Raw genomic sequence first — 16,903 nt, forward strand, 5'->3', positions numbered from 1 at the left:
AATAATTAGTGAACCTGGAGCAATCGGCAGCTAAAAACCAATGCACTGCACTAAAAACACAGCCAGCTCATTTTTGGAAGTCTTCTACCAAGGAACTAATCAGAATATTCACCTTGAGCCATTTTACTTTATCCTTAGGAAAATATCATTCTGATGACAAAGGTGTTACTGCCAATGTGTGCTGCAACTGCCAGAAGAATCTCTGCAGACTATCATCCAAGTATATTTGCATTAGCTGCTTCCGGGTCCTATCTGGTCAAATTTAATACTGTTTCAACACCAAGCTGTTTGCTACCTATGATTCCAGAGGATTTGTGGTTTGGTTTTCTGCGGTTTTTGTTTGCGTCACTTTTTTTTTTACTTCTTTTGGAACAGGGGAGTGGTTGTAGGTTTTTTGGTTTTAACTCAGTTGCCATTTCACTGAATCAATACTGTCAATAGGTATGGGGGGAGGATGTTTTTTGCAGCTGAAGAGTTCTATTTATGATTCTACTAAAAACTTTACCAGTCTAGTAACAACCTCTGATTCCATTCCCCCCAGATAAGAAGGCTGTAGTTTGCCTCTTGATGACGCCATGGATTAATTAGCATTCATATAAGAATTGAAGATACGAATATGGAAAACATGGTATACAGTAATTATTTTACCATCTTATCTTTTGGTTGTTACAGTAATTTTGATCACATGTACCTTCAGGCTGAGGTCAAAGGAGGACAATGAATGCAAAAAAGGAAGGGTTTATTTTTATTTTGCAAACAGTATTATTTCTGTTTACTAAAGTTATGGATTCATTAGTTTCACGATTGGGAATCAGCAATAATCCCAGCTTTAGGAGTTGCTGCTGCAGTTGTTCCCTGGTAACAGTAATCATAACCAGCAAATGCCAATCACTGTCACATGAAAAGAAAAGTAATCCTGAGCTGCATCATGTGATTGCAGCCAGAAAGTGATGATCCAGTACATATGGCTTGATGGCCAAGTGCAGAGCAGTGACGAGCGCCGTTCCTCAGGGGCCGGGGCTGGGCCCGGCGCTGTTTAACACCTTTGTTGGTGACACGGACAGTGGGATCGATGCACCCTCAGCAAGTTCACCCACGACCCCGAGCTGTGTGGTGCGGGGACACGTGGGAGGGCAGGGATGCCATCCCGAGGGACCTGGGCAGGCTGGAGAGGGGGGCCCGGGCAAACCTCATGGAGTGCAACAAGGCCAAGGGCAAGGCCCTGCCCAGGGGCCGGGGCAATCCCCAGCACAAACCCAGGCTGGGCGAGGAGCGGCTGGAGAGCAGCCCCAAGGAGAGGGACTGGGGGTGCTGGTGGGGGGAAAACTGCCCGTGAGCCAGCACCGTGCGCTCGCAGCCCAGAACCCACCCGTGCCCTGGGCTGCAGCCAGAGCAGGGGGGGCAGCAGGGCCAGGGAGGGGATTCTCCCCCTCTGCTCCGCTCTGGGGAGACCCCCCCCACAGTGCTGGGGCCAGCTCGGGGCCCCCAACAGCAGAAGGACACGGAGCTGCTCGAGCGAGGCCAGAGGAGGCCACGAAGATGCTGGGGGGGGCTGGAGCAGCTCCCCTGGGAGGCCAGGCTGAGAGAGTTGGGGGGGTTCAGCCTGGAGAAGAGAAGGCTCCGGGGAGACCTTCGAGCGGCCTCCCAGGGCTTAAAGGGGGGACAGGAAAGGTGGGGAGGGACTCTTGATCAGGGGGTGGGGGTAGGACGAGGGGTGACGGGTTTAAACTGCAAGCGGAGAGATTTAGATGAGATCTAAGGCAGAAATTGTTCCCTGTGCGGGGGGTGAGGCGCTGGCCCAGGGTGCCCAGAGCAGCTGTGGCTGCCCCCTCCCTGGAAGGGTTCAAGGCCAGGTTGGACGGGGCTGGGAGCACCCTGGGCTGGGGGAAGCGGTCCCTGCTGCCCTGGGCAGGGGAGTGGAACTAGGTGGTCTTTAAGGTCCCTTCCAACACAAACCATGATGTTGGGTCTTTCAATATGTAACTGCAGACAAGAGATTGCTATGACCACTCTCATGCAACATGCTGATTACTCCTTTCTCTCTATTGATTAATTTATCTGCAGTACCCACACAAATCAAAACATTCTCTAGAATTAAGTATTTCATTATTTTCACTTGTGGTGCACATTTCCATACGCAACACACTTAAAACACTGCTATATTATTTAAATGCAAACTTTATTATTTTGGAGAATTAAAAAAAAAAAATCGGTCTTAGGACTATGAAAGTAATGCATCCAAAATCATGACAAGTACACTGCTTTTGAATCTACAATGGAATTACATAGCAACGTATCAGTCAGTCTTACCTTGTTTGTAGTATAGCTGTCCCAAATGATAAGTTTGCCATCCTGGGAGGCACTAACTAGAAGCCTAGAGAGGAAACAGAATATAAGCACAATCATTACAGGAAAGCGAGAAGGAACATCTTTGCAATGACCATCTTTGTGATAGCAATTGTTTCCACTATCAAGGCCAAGGTACTTGAAACAATTTAAATACAGTGCAGCATTACCCAATTCAGTTATTATCACTATAAAAATAATTTTGCAAGACTCCATTTTAATGCTAAATATAATGGAAATGTGTGATTAAACACCTACATGTTAACACATTTGACTGCAGGAAAAACTGTAGCCATGTAACATCTCAATCTTGAACACTGAGGGAGAAAACCTGCACGGAATCAGTGTTTCTATGTTCTACACACAGGCTTCAGACTCACTGAGTTCGGGAATCTACACTAACATGTTTTCCTTTTTCCTGTTTTTAAAACAGGAATTTAAGTTTTAAGACATCCAAAAATCCTGACTGGATATCAGCACTGAAATACAATGGAAATTAAACGCAGCAAAGATATCACTAAAAGAAAGGGTAGCATTAGGCACATTTTTACTCTAAATCAACACCACGTCAATCACCCACCCAGCAATAATGTTTGAAACACGGTGCACCTAATTAATTGTTCAGAGCTTTCTTACCTGCTCTTAATCTGTTTAAAGATAGATCAAGTATACTGACATGAAGAATCTGTATTGTCTCCACATTTACTAAATTACTATGGATAAAATAATCCAATGTGGTATTCAAATTTGTTCTGTGCATCACCTTCTGACCGTTTCCAAGCTGAACAATACAGTGTAATCAATGAAATACTCCAGTCTCTCTGCATTAATTTATTTTTTTTGCTCTAGGTTATATTTTAAAGCTGTGTTGAAACACTTTGGGCCAAACAAGAAATAGAAAATCCATTTTTAAAATAAGCTATATGCCAAAAAGACACCTGAAGCAATGAATTCTATGTAACTTTGAGAAACTACCTTCTGCAAGCATAAAAGACAGGTGAGTTAGTGTTTTGCAAAGTAACAATTGTGTTTCTTCTGATTTTTAAGTACTAAGTAATTCAGAAACTAAGTTTAACACATCATGAATTATTTTTGGTCTTCACAACGCACACTGTCTTCTCTGTTAAGCACTTGACTATTTTGCTTTAATGTATTTCCTGTATGCATTCACACAAGAGTTAATGCAATTCTTTCAAAAGGCACAGCTTGTTTACACAAATTTGGTAAGAATGTAACTTTAACATCAAACTTCCTTTGAAAAAATCTCTACTGAGTAGAAAAAGGCTAGCTATAATTTACAAACTCCCTGGTTGCAACTTAAAAATTCCTAAGTGGAACTTTTTTTTAATCTGTTCCAGCAAGGAAGCAGCAACATATTCTTTTAACCAAAGTTTGAAAATTTGCTGCCATTAGTGTGCCTTAGAATTCTTGTAAAGAAATGAGAATGAAAGTAGCTGATACTAGTATAATTTAGTTTCTCTCTAAATGACCAGTAGTTAACAGGAAGCATTTAAGTTCCTCAGAATTTATGTGGTAACACAACTATATTTTTCAGGCAAGTAGGTGGAGACCGGTATTTTGGCACCAAGTTTAAGTTTGGATCACAAAAACATGGATATAAGGAGGAAAAAAACAGATATTAAGTATTTTGGAATTCTCTTGGTTGTCTGAGTTCTCTTGGAATTAGTGGTTCCTAGTGGTATAAACAAGAATAAGAGTCCTGTGCACTCAACTTCCCAAAGAACAGTGAAGCCGCATGATCCCGTTTTGTATCACTAGCACCCACCTGGAATCAGTCCCCCAGTGCATTGCATAAATTTTAGCCAGGTGTCCCCGGAGTGTTCTTCTAGTGCGCATTTGAATTCTCCCCACTGGGTCAATATTGGCTGTGATCTGAAATAGGAATGGTGTCACACACTGCATTTTTCACTTCATAATTCCAACAGTAACACAATAACATGTAAAAGAGCATTCCAATGCAGACCAAAGCTCCACATTTTGAATATTGACTGAGGTTTTAAATATTGACTAATCAAAAGTTACATCATTTTATGTAGCATGTCTTTATCAAATGAAGAAAGCAGCCTCTCTATCATAATAAAAGATGATCCAATTAATTTGTTTAGGTCATTTCTTGTCAGACTTCTAGGATTTCAGGTCTTTGATCAGGGTTTTCTACTCCTGTATAGATAAATGTGGTAGACTAACTTTTTTTTTTTTTCCAGACGGGTGGGTGTGGGGAGGTATATCAGGCTTTTAACACATCTCCACTTTTAAAAGATGAACTAATAACTTGCTTTCAGATCCAAATGGCCTTCCCTTCCAAGTACAAGATTATTAAATTCATAGTATTCTTGATTTATTTAACTTCTTGAAGATAAAAGTAGTCTCTGCAGTAAGTGAATAGCAAAGTGAGGAAGTAATCAGTTTAGCTGTCCTTCCACTGCTAAATCCAATGTAAGTCAGTCCTCCAGTCTGGAGGGAAGTATCAGTTTAAAAAAAGCACAATACAGCACAACACACTTCCAGTACTTTAAGTAGTGCACACCACAACAAATCCAAGAGTTCCTAAGTTTGTTTTATGGATAATGTCTGCATACTTCACATGTCTCCACGTTACAAAATTCTTTAGCAAGTGCATTTGAATAAAGATCTCTGCTTCTTTTCAAATGCTATCAACACAGCTTAGGACTCAGATGGACAGATAATAATGCTTCCCTGACATAAAACTCCTTTCATGGCGGACATCTCTTGTATTAACTAATACTGAAGCTTTTATTTTTTTTTCCTTTTTTCATATTTTCTCCCCAGAAAACACTCAGCAATGTGCCTCACATATAATGATATCACAAGATATGTGGCACTCAAATGTTGCTATTACCTTTATTACCTGATATTTTGGTTACATTTTAAATTAATAAAATTACATCAATCACTTATGTACCAACTATTCCAAATCAAGACACACAGGATTAATAGTCAACATTCAAGAAAATGGACTGAAGTAGGTGATAAGAGTAAACTGATTCATGATGTGTCTAGAAGAAAAAAAGCAAAGGTTTGCCACCTCTTTCAATGCCATAATTATCTGTTCTGATCTAAATTCCTACCAGATTTCCAGAAAAAAAAAATCCCACAGTATCTCCATGAGATGTACTACAGAGTACAGAATTCCATTTCCCTAAGTTAATATTGGCTGAAGCCAAGCCAGTAGGATCAAAATGTGACAGTACAGCAGGATGCAAGCATATTAGCTCAGGTTCAGAAGCAGTTCAGACATAAGTGCACCATCGTGTGGAAATTAATAAGTAGGTTAACCTCAGCAGGTCTTATGGTTCAGATTATCATGTTAATGCAATTGGTACTACTATCACCATCTCCCTCAGCAGAACACTGGGTCTCCCCTGCATTATTTTCCATTGAGCAGTGAAGGTGTGCCCTGAGTCACTTAGAGAAACTACTGCTCACAGCTACCTCTATCAGAAACTGGACAAACATTATAGTCATTGCTGGAAGACACCACCTAAGAGCAAAAAGAAAAAGTTTATAAAGGAGGCAAAAAAGACTCATTGCACTTACAAAACGAAAATATGGTGTAAGAAGGTAAAGGAGGAAAATTTCCATTTAAATTCTTAAATTCTTACCTGAGCCAGGGTGGCATCCGCACATGCTTTCCTAGCATCCTGCAACAGAAGAAAGTTATAGAACTAAGAAGTTCCGTACATTTCTTTATTTTTTTTTTTCAAGTTGATCAAGCACCCTTAAAGCAAGGTTCAGAAAGCATTTCTGCTTGACATCCAGAGGACCCACCCTAAATGCAGCATGAACATAATATGCTGTCTTCTGTCAAAACACAGTGACTATATTGAGCATTTAACTTCAAAATTTTTTTCTTCTTTTGAGAGAAAGGTAATATGATTTCACCACAAAGACAGTCAACCAAGGGAACTGCTTGTCCACACAGGCCGTCCAGTCTCTATCCCTGGAGGTTTTCAAGACCTAACTGGACAAAGCCCTGAATAACCTTACAGCTGACCTTATTTTAAGCAGGACGCTGTTTAACACTGGTTTTGGTCTGGCTGAGAAAAACTTCAGTAAACATGCACTTTGATCTAATCCATTCTGTGCATTATTTGTGTAATTATTTGTTTCTAAGCAATATTAAAGACCAAAAAAGTAATTTCCTAAAGCAGTTACATGTGACCATTCATCTGTACTGTGGCTTCAAGATCCACCGATACAATACGTACTCTGATTTGGTTTTTCAGTTGCTCAGCCTCCTGGCGTAACTGGTCAAGCTCACTCATTTTCCTGTGCTAAAGGTGTGCTTCACTGCCACCTCTGAAACAACCAGAAATCTGAAAGACAGGTAATAATAATGAGAATTAGTAGAAATCATAACTTGAAATTACTAGAGTAGACAAGTCTTTTCAACCAATCTCAAACAGCACTTGGAAAAACACAAATTGGTTTGTAAGTACCGGAATACATAAGAAAATATTTCTCTGAAATCTCTTCAGAATAAGGTGTTACCACACAGAGAAATGCTTAGCTTGTTTTCCCAGCCACAGTAAATGAAATATCATCTGGACTTACTCTTTTCCTCCAAGCCACTTCCCCCCCCCCCCCCCCCCTTTTGTTTTTTAATCAGTGTTTTTCTGATTCAGTTTTGTATAAACTCAAATTTCCCAAGAGTGAACCAGCAGATAACACTAACATTATTCATCAAAGTCAGGTCGTAAAAATAGAGTAAGGAATCCTCCTATCAAAGGATAAGCACCTTTAGTATTTACAGACTGACACAAGCACTTGCAAAATGCTATAAAAAGACCTATTATGAACACTGTCTGTAACACAGCAGTTATGAGAAATGTTGTTCTGATATCTGGACAAAAGGATATCACTCACAAATATTGTTCAGGACTGTACTTGTTAATCACCAAAATGTCTCCCTGAGATTTCCAGAATAGATTCTAACATTAATATGTTGTCAGAATAAAACTACTATTTTTTAAATGTTATGTTGAGGGGACAAGTTTGAGAAACTGCTTCCAACAGACATTTTCTCCCTCTAAGATTCTATTTTCCTAGCATCAATAAGCATCAAATTACTAACATATATCCCTCTGTCTGCTGTACTCTGTAGCCAGCAAGATAAAGGCTCAATAGGATGTAACTGTCACTGAAAACCTTCAACCATTGCCTATAGAGTTCCTCAACTACTGTACTGTTTTCCAATATAATAAACATTTTTAAAGATACAACTTATAGTAAGCATTTTAAAGATACAACGTATCTTTAAAAGCCACTGTTCCAGAAAGAAGTTACTGTTGGTGTTTTCACTACCATTCCATACCTACAACTCAGCTGTTCTTAAACTTTGTTTCAAAATCTCTGCAGCATGATACCATTATAAGATGCTGAAGAAACTTGCTGATGAAGTTTATTTTTTATTGCAGAACAAGATAATTGGTTCCATTTGCAAATGCTACATAGAGCACCAGGAGTTTATAAACAAACACTGATAGTGTGTTTTTAGAACATTTTATTAGCCAGAACTGATCCTTTACTATTAAATAAAGCAAATGCTTTGCTAGCAGTTTTACACATTATTCGGTTAAGATTTAATCAGCTTATTTATCTTTGCAAACATGCAGGTTTTGTTTTTTTAAAGCCCTTCCCAAGGAGAAAGATGAGGATAACTTCCAAATTTTTATTCAGTCACAGCAACAGAGAACATATCGTGAAGGCAAATTGAAGTTTTAGAGCAAACATCACTGTTGAAAGAAAAGATGTTTCCAAAGAGTTAATAAGATTTTAACATTCGCTAAATACTGCTATCCCACATAACCAGACTTATCTAAGAGCTCCCTTCATAGTAGCTGGTATTCCAAACAAAGGACCTCAAGGGACAAATGTCAGAATCTTGTCATAAAATCATTCACAAATTTATGAAACCCAAAATATTTTAGAAAAGGAATTTTAGTTAGCTTCTGTCTCAAAACCTCCATTCACACGACTTCAAAACCCTTTCACTTCATTGTGAAACTAGGTCTCTTCTTTCTCTCTTCTGGTTCCAGGGTCATCTTTAAGCCCCTTTAACATTGCTTGTTCAGCTTAGTCCAAAATCCAGTTAAGATAAAACCCATCAAGAATGTTCCATTATCCTATAGCCACCTTATTTTCTTTTGAATGCTACTTTGTTTCTGAAGTTGTTTTGTTCATTCTACATTTAAGATGAAACATTCCATGGCTCGGTATCTACCATTTTTACCATGCAGTCATCAGTCACCACTGCCTACAGCTCCTGGTGTTGTTCACACATACTGTGAAATAATATGTGCTACTCTTATGATAAAGGAATTAAGAAACTCTAAAGACTGTTCTTATGAATAAATGGCAAACCTTCAGATCTTTTAGCTTTTTGAAATCTAGTTCTATTTCTGCCATTCCCTAGGTTAATATATAAGCCCATTTCCCACTAAGCAAACACCAACCACTCCAGACAGAGTACAAAGAATTTAGAGATGGTATCATTCCTATTTCAGAGGAAAAAATTACGACCCAAAACTTAAGTGTTCTGCTCAAGGTCACAGCAACTCAGCAACAAGATTACGATAAAGATTTAGGACACCAGAATTCCAGCTGCAGAGTTACAGGTAACTACACTGGAGATTTACATACAGCTATATTTAAAAATATAATAGGATGAATAATCTAACGTCAGCCAAAGCAGATACATTCTCCTGTAACATACAGCTTAAAATAGTGCCGATTTATTTCTGCCAGAATTTGTGCACTGTGCAATAGAGTTCTCTCACATTTAAATTAAATCAAACTTCTTTGTATGGAACAGAAAGTGGCCTAAAGAAATGAACACTAATCCTAGGAAAAAAGTTGTATCGAGAAACTGGACAGAAACGGAACCCTGTAGTTTCCTTCTGGATTATTTGCACACTGAATTTAAAAGAAATCATATAAGATGACTTGATGCTTGTGCCTTATTGTTTAACATAGCATGCACGGAAGGGAAGAACTGCAAGCAACAAAGCCAGATGAAGCAGCCCAACAGCTTCAAGTAACACAGAAGCGGGAACATTGATAGAGCCATAGAAGCAGCTCTGATGGGACATTAAGTCACATTCCCCACCTGATGGAATATCATAGCTTAACTGGAATATACATGTCTGTCTTCACACAAATAAAACCTCCATTACCCTTTGAAATGCCTAGCACAGTAACTATACATATACTTATGCTACAGAAGAAACAGTCACATCAAATTCAAGACAGAACTCCGCCTCAGCACTTTGCCTCTATTCTCTTCCAAGTCCCACTTTACACAGGGGCAGAACAACCCAAACTCTTTGCAGTCTAAGAATTAATTAAGCACACTAACGGAACCCAACCTTCAGAGTCATTTCATAGAAGCACATTATCATAGAGTTAGTCAGGTATTCGTGCATAACCTGCCCTACCTACTTTGCAGCCAAGCTCCTAAAATGCTTTAATTTGTGAACCCCACATCAAGACAGTCACTCACTAATGTTTTAAGGAAGGCTTCCTTTTAATGAACAATTTCAAAACAGTTTATCAACACTACAGAAACCTTTACAACTACATGCAAGATATCGTCTCCATTATCACAGGCAGCAATGAGTTCAAGGAACTTAACAACTACAATTGTTAATGCAGTTTCTGTGGATCTTGGCCTTCAGTCACTTGCTAGGTAGGACTCCTGTTTCAATACTCACTGCATGACACTTAGTAGCTGAATGCATACAACCCCTGATATCTTTCCCATCGGTAACATCATACAGCCATGACAAGTTCATATCTTGAAGTTAGATATACTTTTAGAGTTACAAGTTAGCCCCTATGCATTCCAAGCAACTCCAACCTCTGAACTGCATTTCTGAGAGCATCCATAGGAATTGTTTCCACATTCCCTTTGTAGTCTTTGTAGTTTCAACATCAACAGGAAGTTCTAATTCCTGCCAACATGACCTAACTCACTAACAGTCAGGAAATGAAAATCCTAATGAAGCCAGGGGCATTAAAATATAGGAGTTCTCTGAAGCAGACTCTAAACTTCATGTGACAACCAGCTTGGCTACTCCTCTTTTACACTAAGTCTTAGGCAATTAGATTTATGACAGAAATAAGATCCATGGAGGAAAAAAGTTCCATCCTCTTGTGTACTTTTCAGCTATACTGTAAATCAGCAAAAGTTACTAGTACCTTGCATTAAAAAAAAAAAAAAATTAAAAAAATCTTTAAAAAATAATCAAGAACAAAAGGTAAGGTCAGGGAAACGTATAGGAAAACAAGTATTTTTACCTGTTCTCATTTGATACATGGGAAATTATTATACAGATTTATTCATATTACAAACAGAAGCAACAAGCAGAGACTGTTCAATATATGATCTATGTTCATCACAAACTAGCACAATTGAATATGATGAAATAATCTCTTTTTGTTTCTTGGCATGTTCTAAAGGCATTTAACCCCATTTTAAAAGAAGGTTTCTAGGAGAAACTGTAAGCTTGATCCGTATGATGGTTCTATTTCTGAGGTTTTCAAAGAACTTATTAAATTTCTAAATCAAGCAAGCCTCGTGCAAAAAGTCAAGTTCCACACTCCTTTTTTTCCAAATTACCACCATAGCTGTGAATAAATAGACAGCAGCTGAACTCATGCTTACCTCACTTTCTTTTGAATATGTTACTGTGTTCTTGAAGGCAGGCTTCTCAAGAATAACACGTTCACTTTGCTGAACTCACTCAAGACCTTTCCAGAGGCTGAAGCGCTTAAGCGTCTCTCCTCTTAGCCTAATTCCTCCTAATCTTGTTGACAAGTATACCTTGTAGATAATTCTCTCCTTGCTAGGGACAACAATATGCGTACTTGCAAGGTAGTTTACTGTTCTTCACTACTCCCAATGACCCAAGTCTCTAATCTCTTCTTACAAGTTACCCACAGAAGAGTCACTTTGCTCTCCTGTTTCCCACATAAGAAAAATCAAGTATTGACTTAACATAATTTGTTACTTTCCATATAGGATAAAACTTCACAGGTCACCTATGTCAAAAGGACTTGGGTCACTCATCTAAAAGTAACAACCTCTGGGTTTGTTTTTCTCTAAGGTATTTGAGCTATATTCCTGCATAAGAGGAAAGTTATATATGTCCAGGCAGTCAATTAAATGTTGAACATAGCACAAATTCTTTGAACCAAATAGAAAGCCTTATGAAATCTACCGAACTTCCACATACTTTCTGCAAATTGAGATATACTTAGGATCCTAGTATAATAATTCTAATTTAAAGGTAAAGCTCACTACTTGGAAAACCATGATAGAACAATTCAAAGTTCTCTCTGAAACCAGCTGGTAACAGCAGTGAGGCAATACTTACTAGACACTTTGTTATTTCATTTTCTCACACCTTTCCTGTAAAAAAATAGAGGATGGAGTTTTCTACACTTTCTTAAATAGCCTGGTCCTGTGAGTGAGTAATCTCTACAGATTAAAAGCAAACACAGATTTGAAGTCAGAGCTATCATTACGTCAACTATTTAGAACTTCTATCACTTGATGGCCTAACTTTGTTTGCTATAAGGTATTTTTACTACACATTACTACTACCAAAAGGTGAAAGTAATCCCACCAACCCATTGTTGATGTAAAGTCCAGTAACACAGAGGACTTTAAGTTATATTGTTAGAGTATTACCCAACTACAGTACTTCCAGAAGATTAGCCAAATCACCTTTCTCTCAAATGAATAGGCAGACTGATATTTGTTCCCCCAACATCTTTCCTGTAATATGCATCACTCCAATATGTACAAAACAGCCAGAAGAAAAGCAAAACAATCATTTGCAAGAACAGAGACAAAACTTTACAGCCTTAATAATGAGTTCATGTTATGCCTACCAGACTGTCTCATAGCAGGTCATCTGATTAAATGAAGCTGTACTAATCTATTAGATACCATAAATCCTATTAGTAACATACACAGAGGCTTGTACGTTTTCACAATGACAAAGTAATTATACACAATCCACCATTAGTTCCTATGTTTTGACATCATATTTGCTTTGAAAAGCTGAGGTTTTATATTATTTAATCAGAAGTATGTGTCAATGCACATTTGACTTCTATCCAACAGAAAACCCAGTAAGATAGATCAGAATTGCTTGTGGAACAAATGTGTGGTATTCTGTCTCCCATTTACGTGATCCAAAACAGAAAACAAAAAAATTCAGGGATGCCTTCTGATCCTGAAGTACACACATCTAACAGATATGGTGGTGACCAGAAAAAAGGTACAGATAATTTTATAAGTTAGAAATCCTAGAAAAGGTATACACAACACAACATAAGAAATATCACACGAGCTTCTGCAATACAAACTTAATTTGATGGAAAAAACACCTTATAGAACATGCACTGAATAGCTCATTATAGCTCAAAACCATTGGCTTAATACCCAGCCCTGGTTAAAACAAAAGGTTATATAGAAAATAGGACAGAAAATACTGAAAGTATCGTAATGCCACTGAGTAAAAGCAATGGTTTGCCTACACTGGGAACACCATGTTCAGATTCAGTTTCTGCTCCTCTAAAAAAGAACACTGAGGTATCTAGAGTTGACCAAGGTAACTAGTTAGAGAACACCTCAGAAGACAGATTTAGAGAAGGAGATGGGGAAAAAGCTAGCTTGCTGCTTGCTTTTTCAAAAACAGGTAAATATCTAGTAATTGAAAGTAATAAATTGAACTGAGCAAATACTTTCTACACAACACGGCTAACTAGTGATACTCCTCACAGACTAAGGGGCTTCAGAAGAGGCAGAAACATTTGAAGTTATAGTCTGGAAGGTAATCAAGGTTTCACTGTTCCAAGAATACTAGTAGTAATTATGAATACACAGAATATAAACTCTGAAAATTTTAGGTTCTGTTTAAATAATACTGACACATTGAAAAGAACATTCTGACAAGAGCCACTTCGCTCAAAAGAAGTTTGGCCTTCTTTTGTCAAACATGGTAGATAAGTAATTTTTCATTCAGGAGAAAAACTATTCTCATAATTTTATTTATTACAGTTCCCTGTCCCACTGAGATGAAACAGTTTCATCTACCATCTCCCTCTGCTTTGCCAGTTCCATTTCTGAAAGAAGGCAGGCACTAACATTTATTATTTAGCAGGTTTCCTGGCCATTTTAAAATCCTTCCTGTTGACATAAGAATACACACGCTAAAGCAGAAAACACATACTTTAGGTTTGCACAGATTAACAGCTAAAAACCTGAAGTTAGCTGCTTTTTAAAAATAGTATGAGTTTCTCAAGCACTGCAAAAAATAAATTACCTTATTTCTCTACTTACATTTTCTGTCACTACAGTAGAAATCCAACTTCTGCTGTCAAACATGTAAATTCTGGAAAAAAAAACAACAAAACCAAACAACCAGGATTAGTACAATTATCAAGAAATAACAACGATTTCTTAACAAATCTAGCAGAATTTCAAATGCTATCAAAGCACAGACTATTTTTTGTTAGCTCATGTTAACAGCCAGCTTCTCTTCATGAGGGAAATGGACATTCCTTTAATAATACTAACATAACCAAAAGACTTGCTCATGTCATGAAGCTTTGAACAGTCTTTTTCCAAGAAAAATTTTGCAATCCTTAGGTCATTAATTTTCCTCCCCTGGTGATACACAAGTCCATACTACTAGAGTTTAGGATTGTAACAATACAGTACAAGTCATAAAAGACTAATTTTCACTGCACTATAAAGTGCCCCCCCATCTGCATTTTCAAAGAATTGAAATTATTTCTGCTCAATCCTGTTCCTAGGGTATACTTGCTTTCTAAGCACAGTTAAACATCAAGATATCTATTTTATCAAAAGAAGTTAGATAAACCTCCTACTAATGAGCTCAAGGGAGTACAATACTCTTCTAGAAGAGTTACAGCTTCTCATCACTCAGATATTGAAAAGTAAAAAGGTAAAAATTGACACACTAAGTAACTAACACACATTCTGGAAGACTGTAATGATTTAACATAAAATTGCCTTTGTAGCAAGGTTTAAAAACTTATTTTAAGAAATTTCAGAACATTTTTTTTCCTCTGGCAGCACAAAGTAATAATTACAGTTCACCCCAAGATTGGAAACACTGACAACCGCTTATACATTCAGAACATCTGCGATCTGTCTCTATCGCACAGCAAGACAAGGGCTATGGGTGATGTCAATGAACACCTGAGGGTACATCTTCAAAGTCACTGCATCAGGACAGTGGATTATTATTCTACGCACAAAGCAAGAATGTACCGAAGCAAAATAATCTTAAATCAGAAAGCCAGTCTACAACTTCATATACTTTAAACTGAAATGCTTACATGTAATGTGTCTTTCTGATTTTACAGTTCACTATTAGCTGGAAAATTTACAAAACACTTCAGTGTCTGCTATGGAGGTTAAGCTACTTAGGATATGGATCATCCTCATCCAAACTCATTTATAGATGAACAGTTTAATACTGTGATTATGAAACCATCAGATTGTAAGCAATTTTGTTTGTTACTGCCAAAACAACACACTTTTAGACATAAAACAGTAACTCACACAGACCAAACTCCACCCCCACCCCACCTCCCCCAAAGACACAAACACATGACATGACCATTTTAAGTTCTGAAAAAAGATCGGCTATATCCAACTTTCAGAAGTCTTGACAGAAAAATTTGCCCATACTGCAGAGATTATGAAATCTAATGAAATTCTGAAAGAATTTACCTGAAATGTAAACAAGTAAAATTATGCTGGAACACTAACAGCACACAGAATACACAATAGCAAAGGCCAAAACACACACCATTATTGTCCTGTGCTGCACCCTCATTAATGCAGGAGAGGTGTTGCAGATTTCATATGCCTTCTGCAAAAAAGAAAAACAAAAACAAAACAAAAAAGCTACTTTAACCAGCCTGCAAGAAGAGTAAGGAAGCATAATAGCAAACTTTTCCACAAAGTTTAGTTTATTTTCTTTATACCAGGTTAAGTTTTCAGTTAGGTATGCTGAAAGCATCCTGTGATGCCTGCAGAATTCAATGCTGGCAACTGAGATACTTTCAAGTCTACATTAAAGATGGAGTTCATTTAAGAACAAAAGTAGACAAGCTACTTGAAAAAAAAAAAAAAAGATCTGCATTGCCACAAGCTTCCACATTTAGCTAAAATGTAGCCTGGTAAAAGCAACATGAAAATTACAGACCAACTCATTCACCACACCATAGTACTAGTTCAGCAAAGAGAGAGTTCTTGTAACCAGCTTCATACACTTTGCCTTAATCAGCCCTTATAACCCTGCTTTGCTGAGAGCTTGAGGTTCTCAACATCAAGAACTGGAGTTTCTAAAACAGGAGAGAACAAAAAGTACCACAGAATACTTGAAGCACGGTTCAAGTGGTTAAACCATTATACCAAAGCACCTGGAGGTCAGCCAGCCCTACACATGGTTGGTGTACCCAGCATCCCCACATTCCCACAGCCTTCTGCTCCAAGCAAAGCAGCACAGCAGTTTGGACTAAAAAAACCCAAAGAATCATCATTTCTGGGTAAAGCTTCCCTACTACAGGTACTCACTAACTTTTGTCAGCCTAACATTCGTTTTGCTTTAAAAATACTGAAATAGTTATACTAAGGTGACAATCCAGCCTCAAAATTTATCTCAACTCCAACATCCACCAGAATACAAATCTTCACATGAAGAAAACTCTTCTGCAAAAGCGACTACAACTTTTTTCATGAGTTTGGGGAAAGCAAGGAAGAAAAGGGGGAAGAAATGAAGGAAAGGAGCTTTTAACAGTAGGAAAAGCAATTAGAAGTATTTTATTTTAACATCATAGCACATCTGAACAACCGCTCAAAATTAAGTGAACTCCTAAGAAGATTAAATACATTCACTGTAGCCCTCTCCAGAGCCATTAGATGTGTAAACACATTTATTGAATCCACAGGTCCATAAAAGAGACTTAAAACCCAAATATTCTGGATGTTAGTTCCACCTGCACACCTTCTTAAGACTGCTTTACACATGCATTGACTAGATGTCAAGGCCAGTATTTGAACTGCAGCAAAAGCATTCTAGCTTCTTAAAACACACCATCAGTTCATACATAACCTGATGTGAGGCCAGGCACAGCACATCAGACAAGACATCTCCTCGCTGAGGGTTTGGCTCCGTCCCAGGACAAGGTTTGATCAGGCTTCATGAACAGATGCCCCTGCTGCAGGGACACGGAGAGAGCACAGGCAACACCAATTCCTCTTTAGCAGGGAGATCTCCAGCAGCGCTGCAGGAGGGATCCCACCCCAAACCAGTCCCAAGAGAGGCACACCACTTCATGTTTTGGGGGTCCTGGCTGACTGCAAGCTGAACATGAGCCAACAATGCTCCCTCGTGGCAAAGCCAGCCAACAGCATCCAGTGCTGCACTGGGAAGAGCATTGCCAGCAGGTCAAGGGGGGGTGATCC

At 38.3% G+C, this 16,903-nt stretch overlaps 1 protein-coding gene across 7 annotated transcripts in view; it reads right to left on the reverse strand.

Annotated features, from left to right (window-relative positions):
• Window positions 1-16,903, reverse strand: part of GNB1 (G protein subunit beta 1) — a 45,915-nt gene that overhangs the window by 10,765 nt on the left and 18,247 nt on the right. For 2 of the 7 annotated variants that reach the window (XM_042794313.1, XM_033007489.2), the window contains exons 2-7: window positions 15,243-15,305; window positions 13,742-13,793; window positions 6,597-6,704; window positions 5,991-6,029; window positions 4,133-4,239; window positions 2,311-2,374 (exon numbers count right to left, since the gene is read on the reverse strand). In XM_042794313.1, the coding sequence (XP_042650247.1) occupies window positions 2,311-2,374; window positions 4,133-4,239; window positions 5,991-6,029; window positions 6,597-6,653 (267 nt within the window). In that variant the 5' untranslated portion in view covers window positions 6,654-6,704; window positions 13,742-13,793; window positions 15,243-15,305. Of the gene's footprint in view, window positions 1-2,310; window positions 2,375-4,132; window positions 4,240-5,990; window positions 6,030-6,596; window positions 6,705-11,053; window positions 11,188-11,765; window positions 11,784-12,118; window positions 12,138-13,741; window positions 13,794-15,242; window positions 15,306-16,903 lie in introns of those variants that run through there. The other 5 variants (XM_033007490.2, XM_033007488.2, XM_042794314.1 and 2 more) reach the window with 4 other exon arrangements.

This window comes from Tyto alba, unplaced genomic scaffold, assembly GCF_018691265.1.
Source record: "Tyto alba isolate M040663 unplaced genomic scaffold, T.alba_DEE_v4.0 Super-Scaffold_20000042, whole genome shotgun sequence".
Taxonomy (NCBI): Eukaryota; Metazoa; Chordata; class Aves; order Strigiformes; family Tytonidae; genus Tyto; species Tyto alba.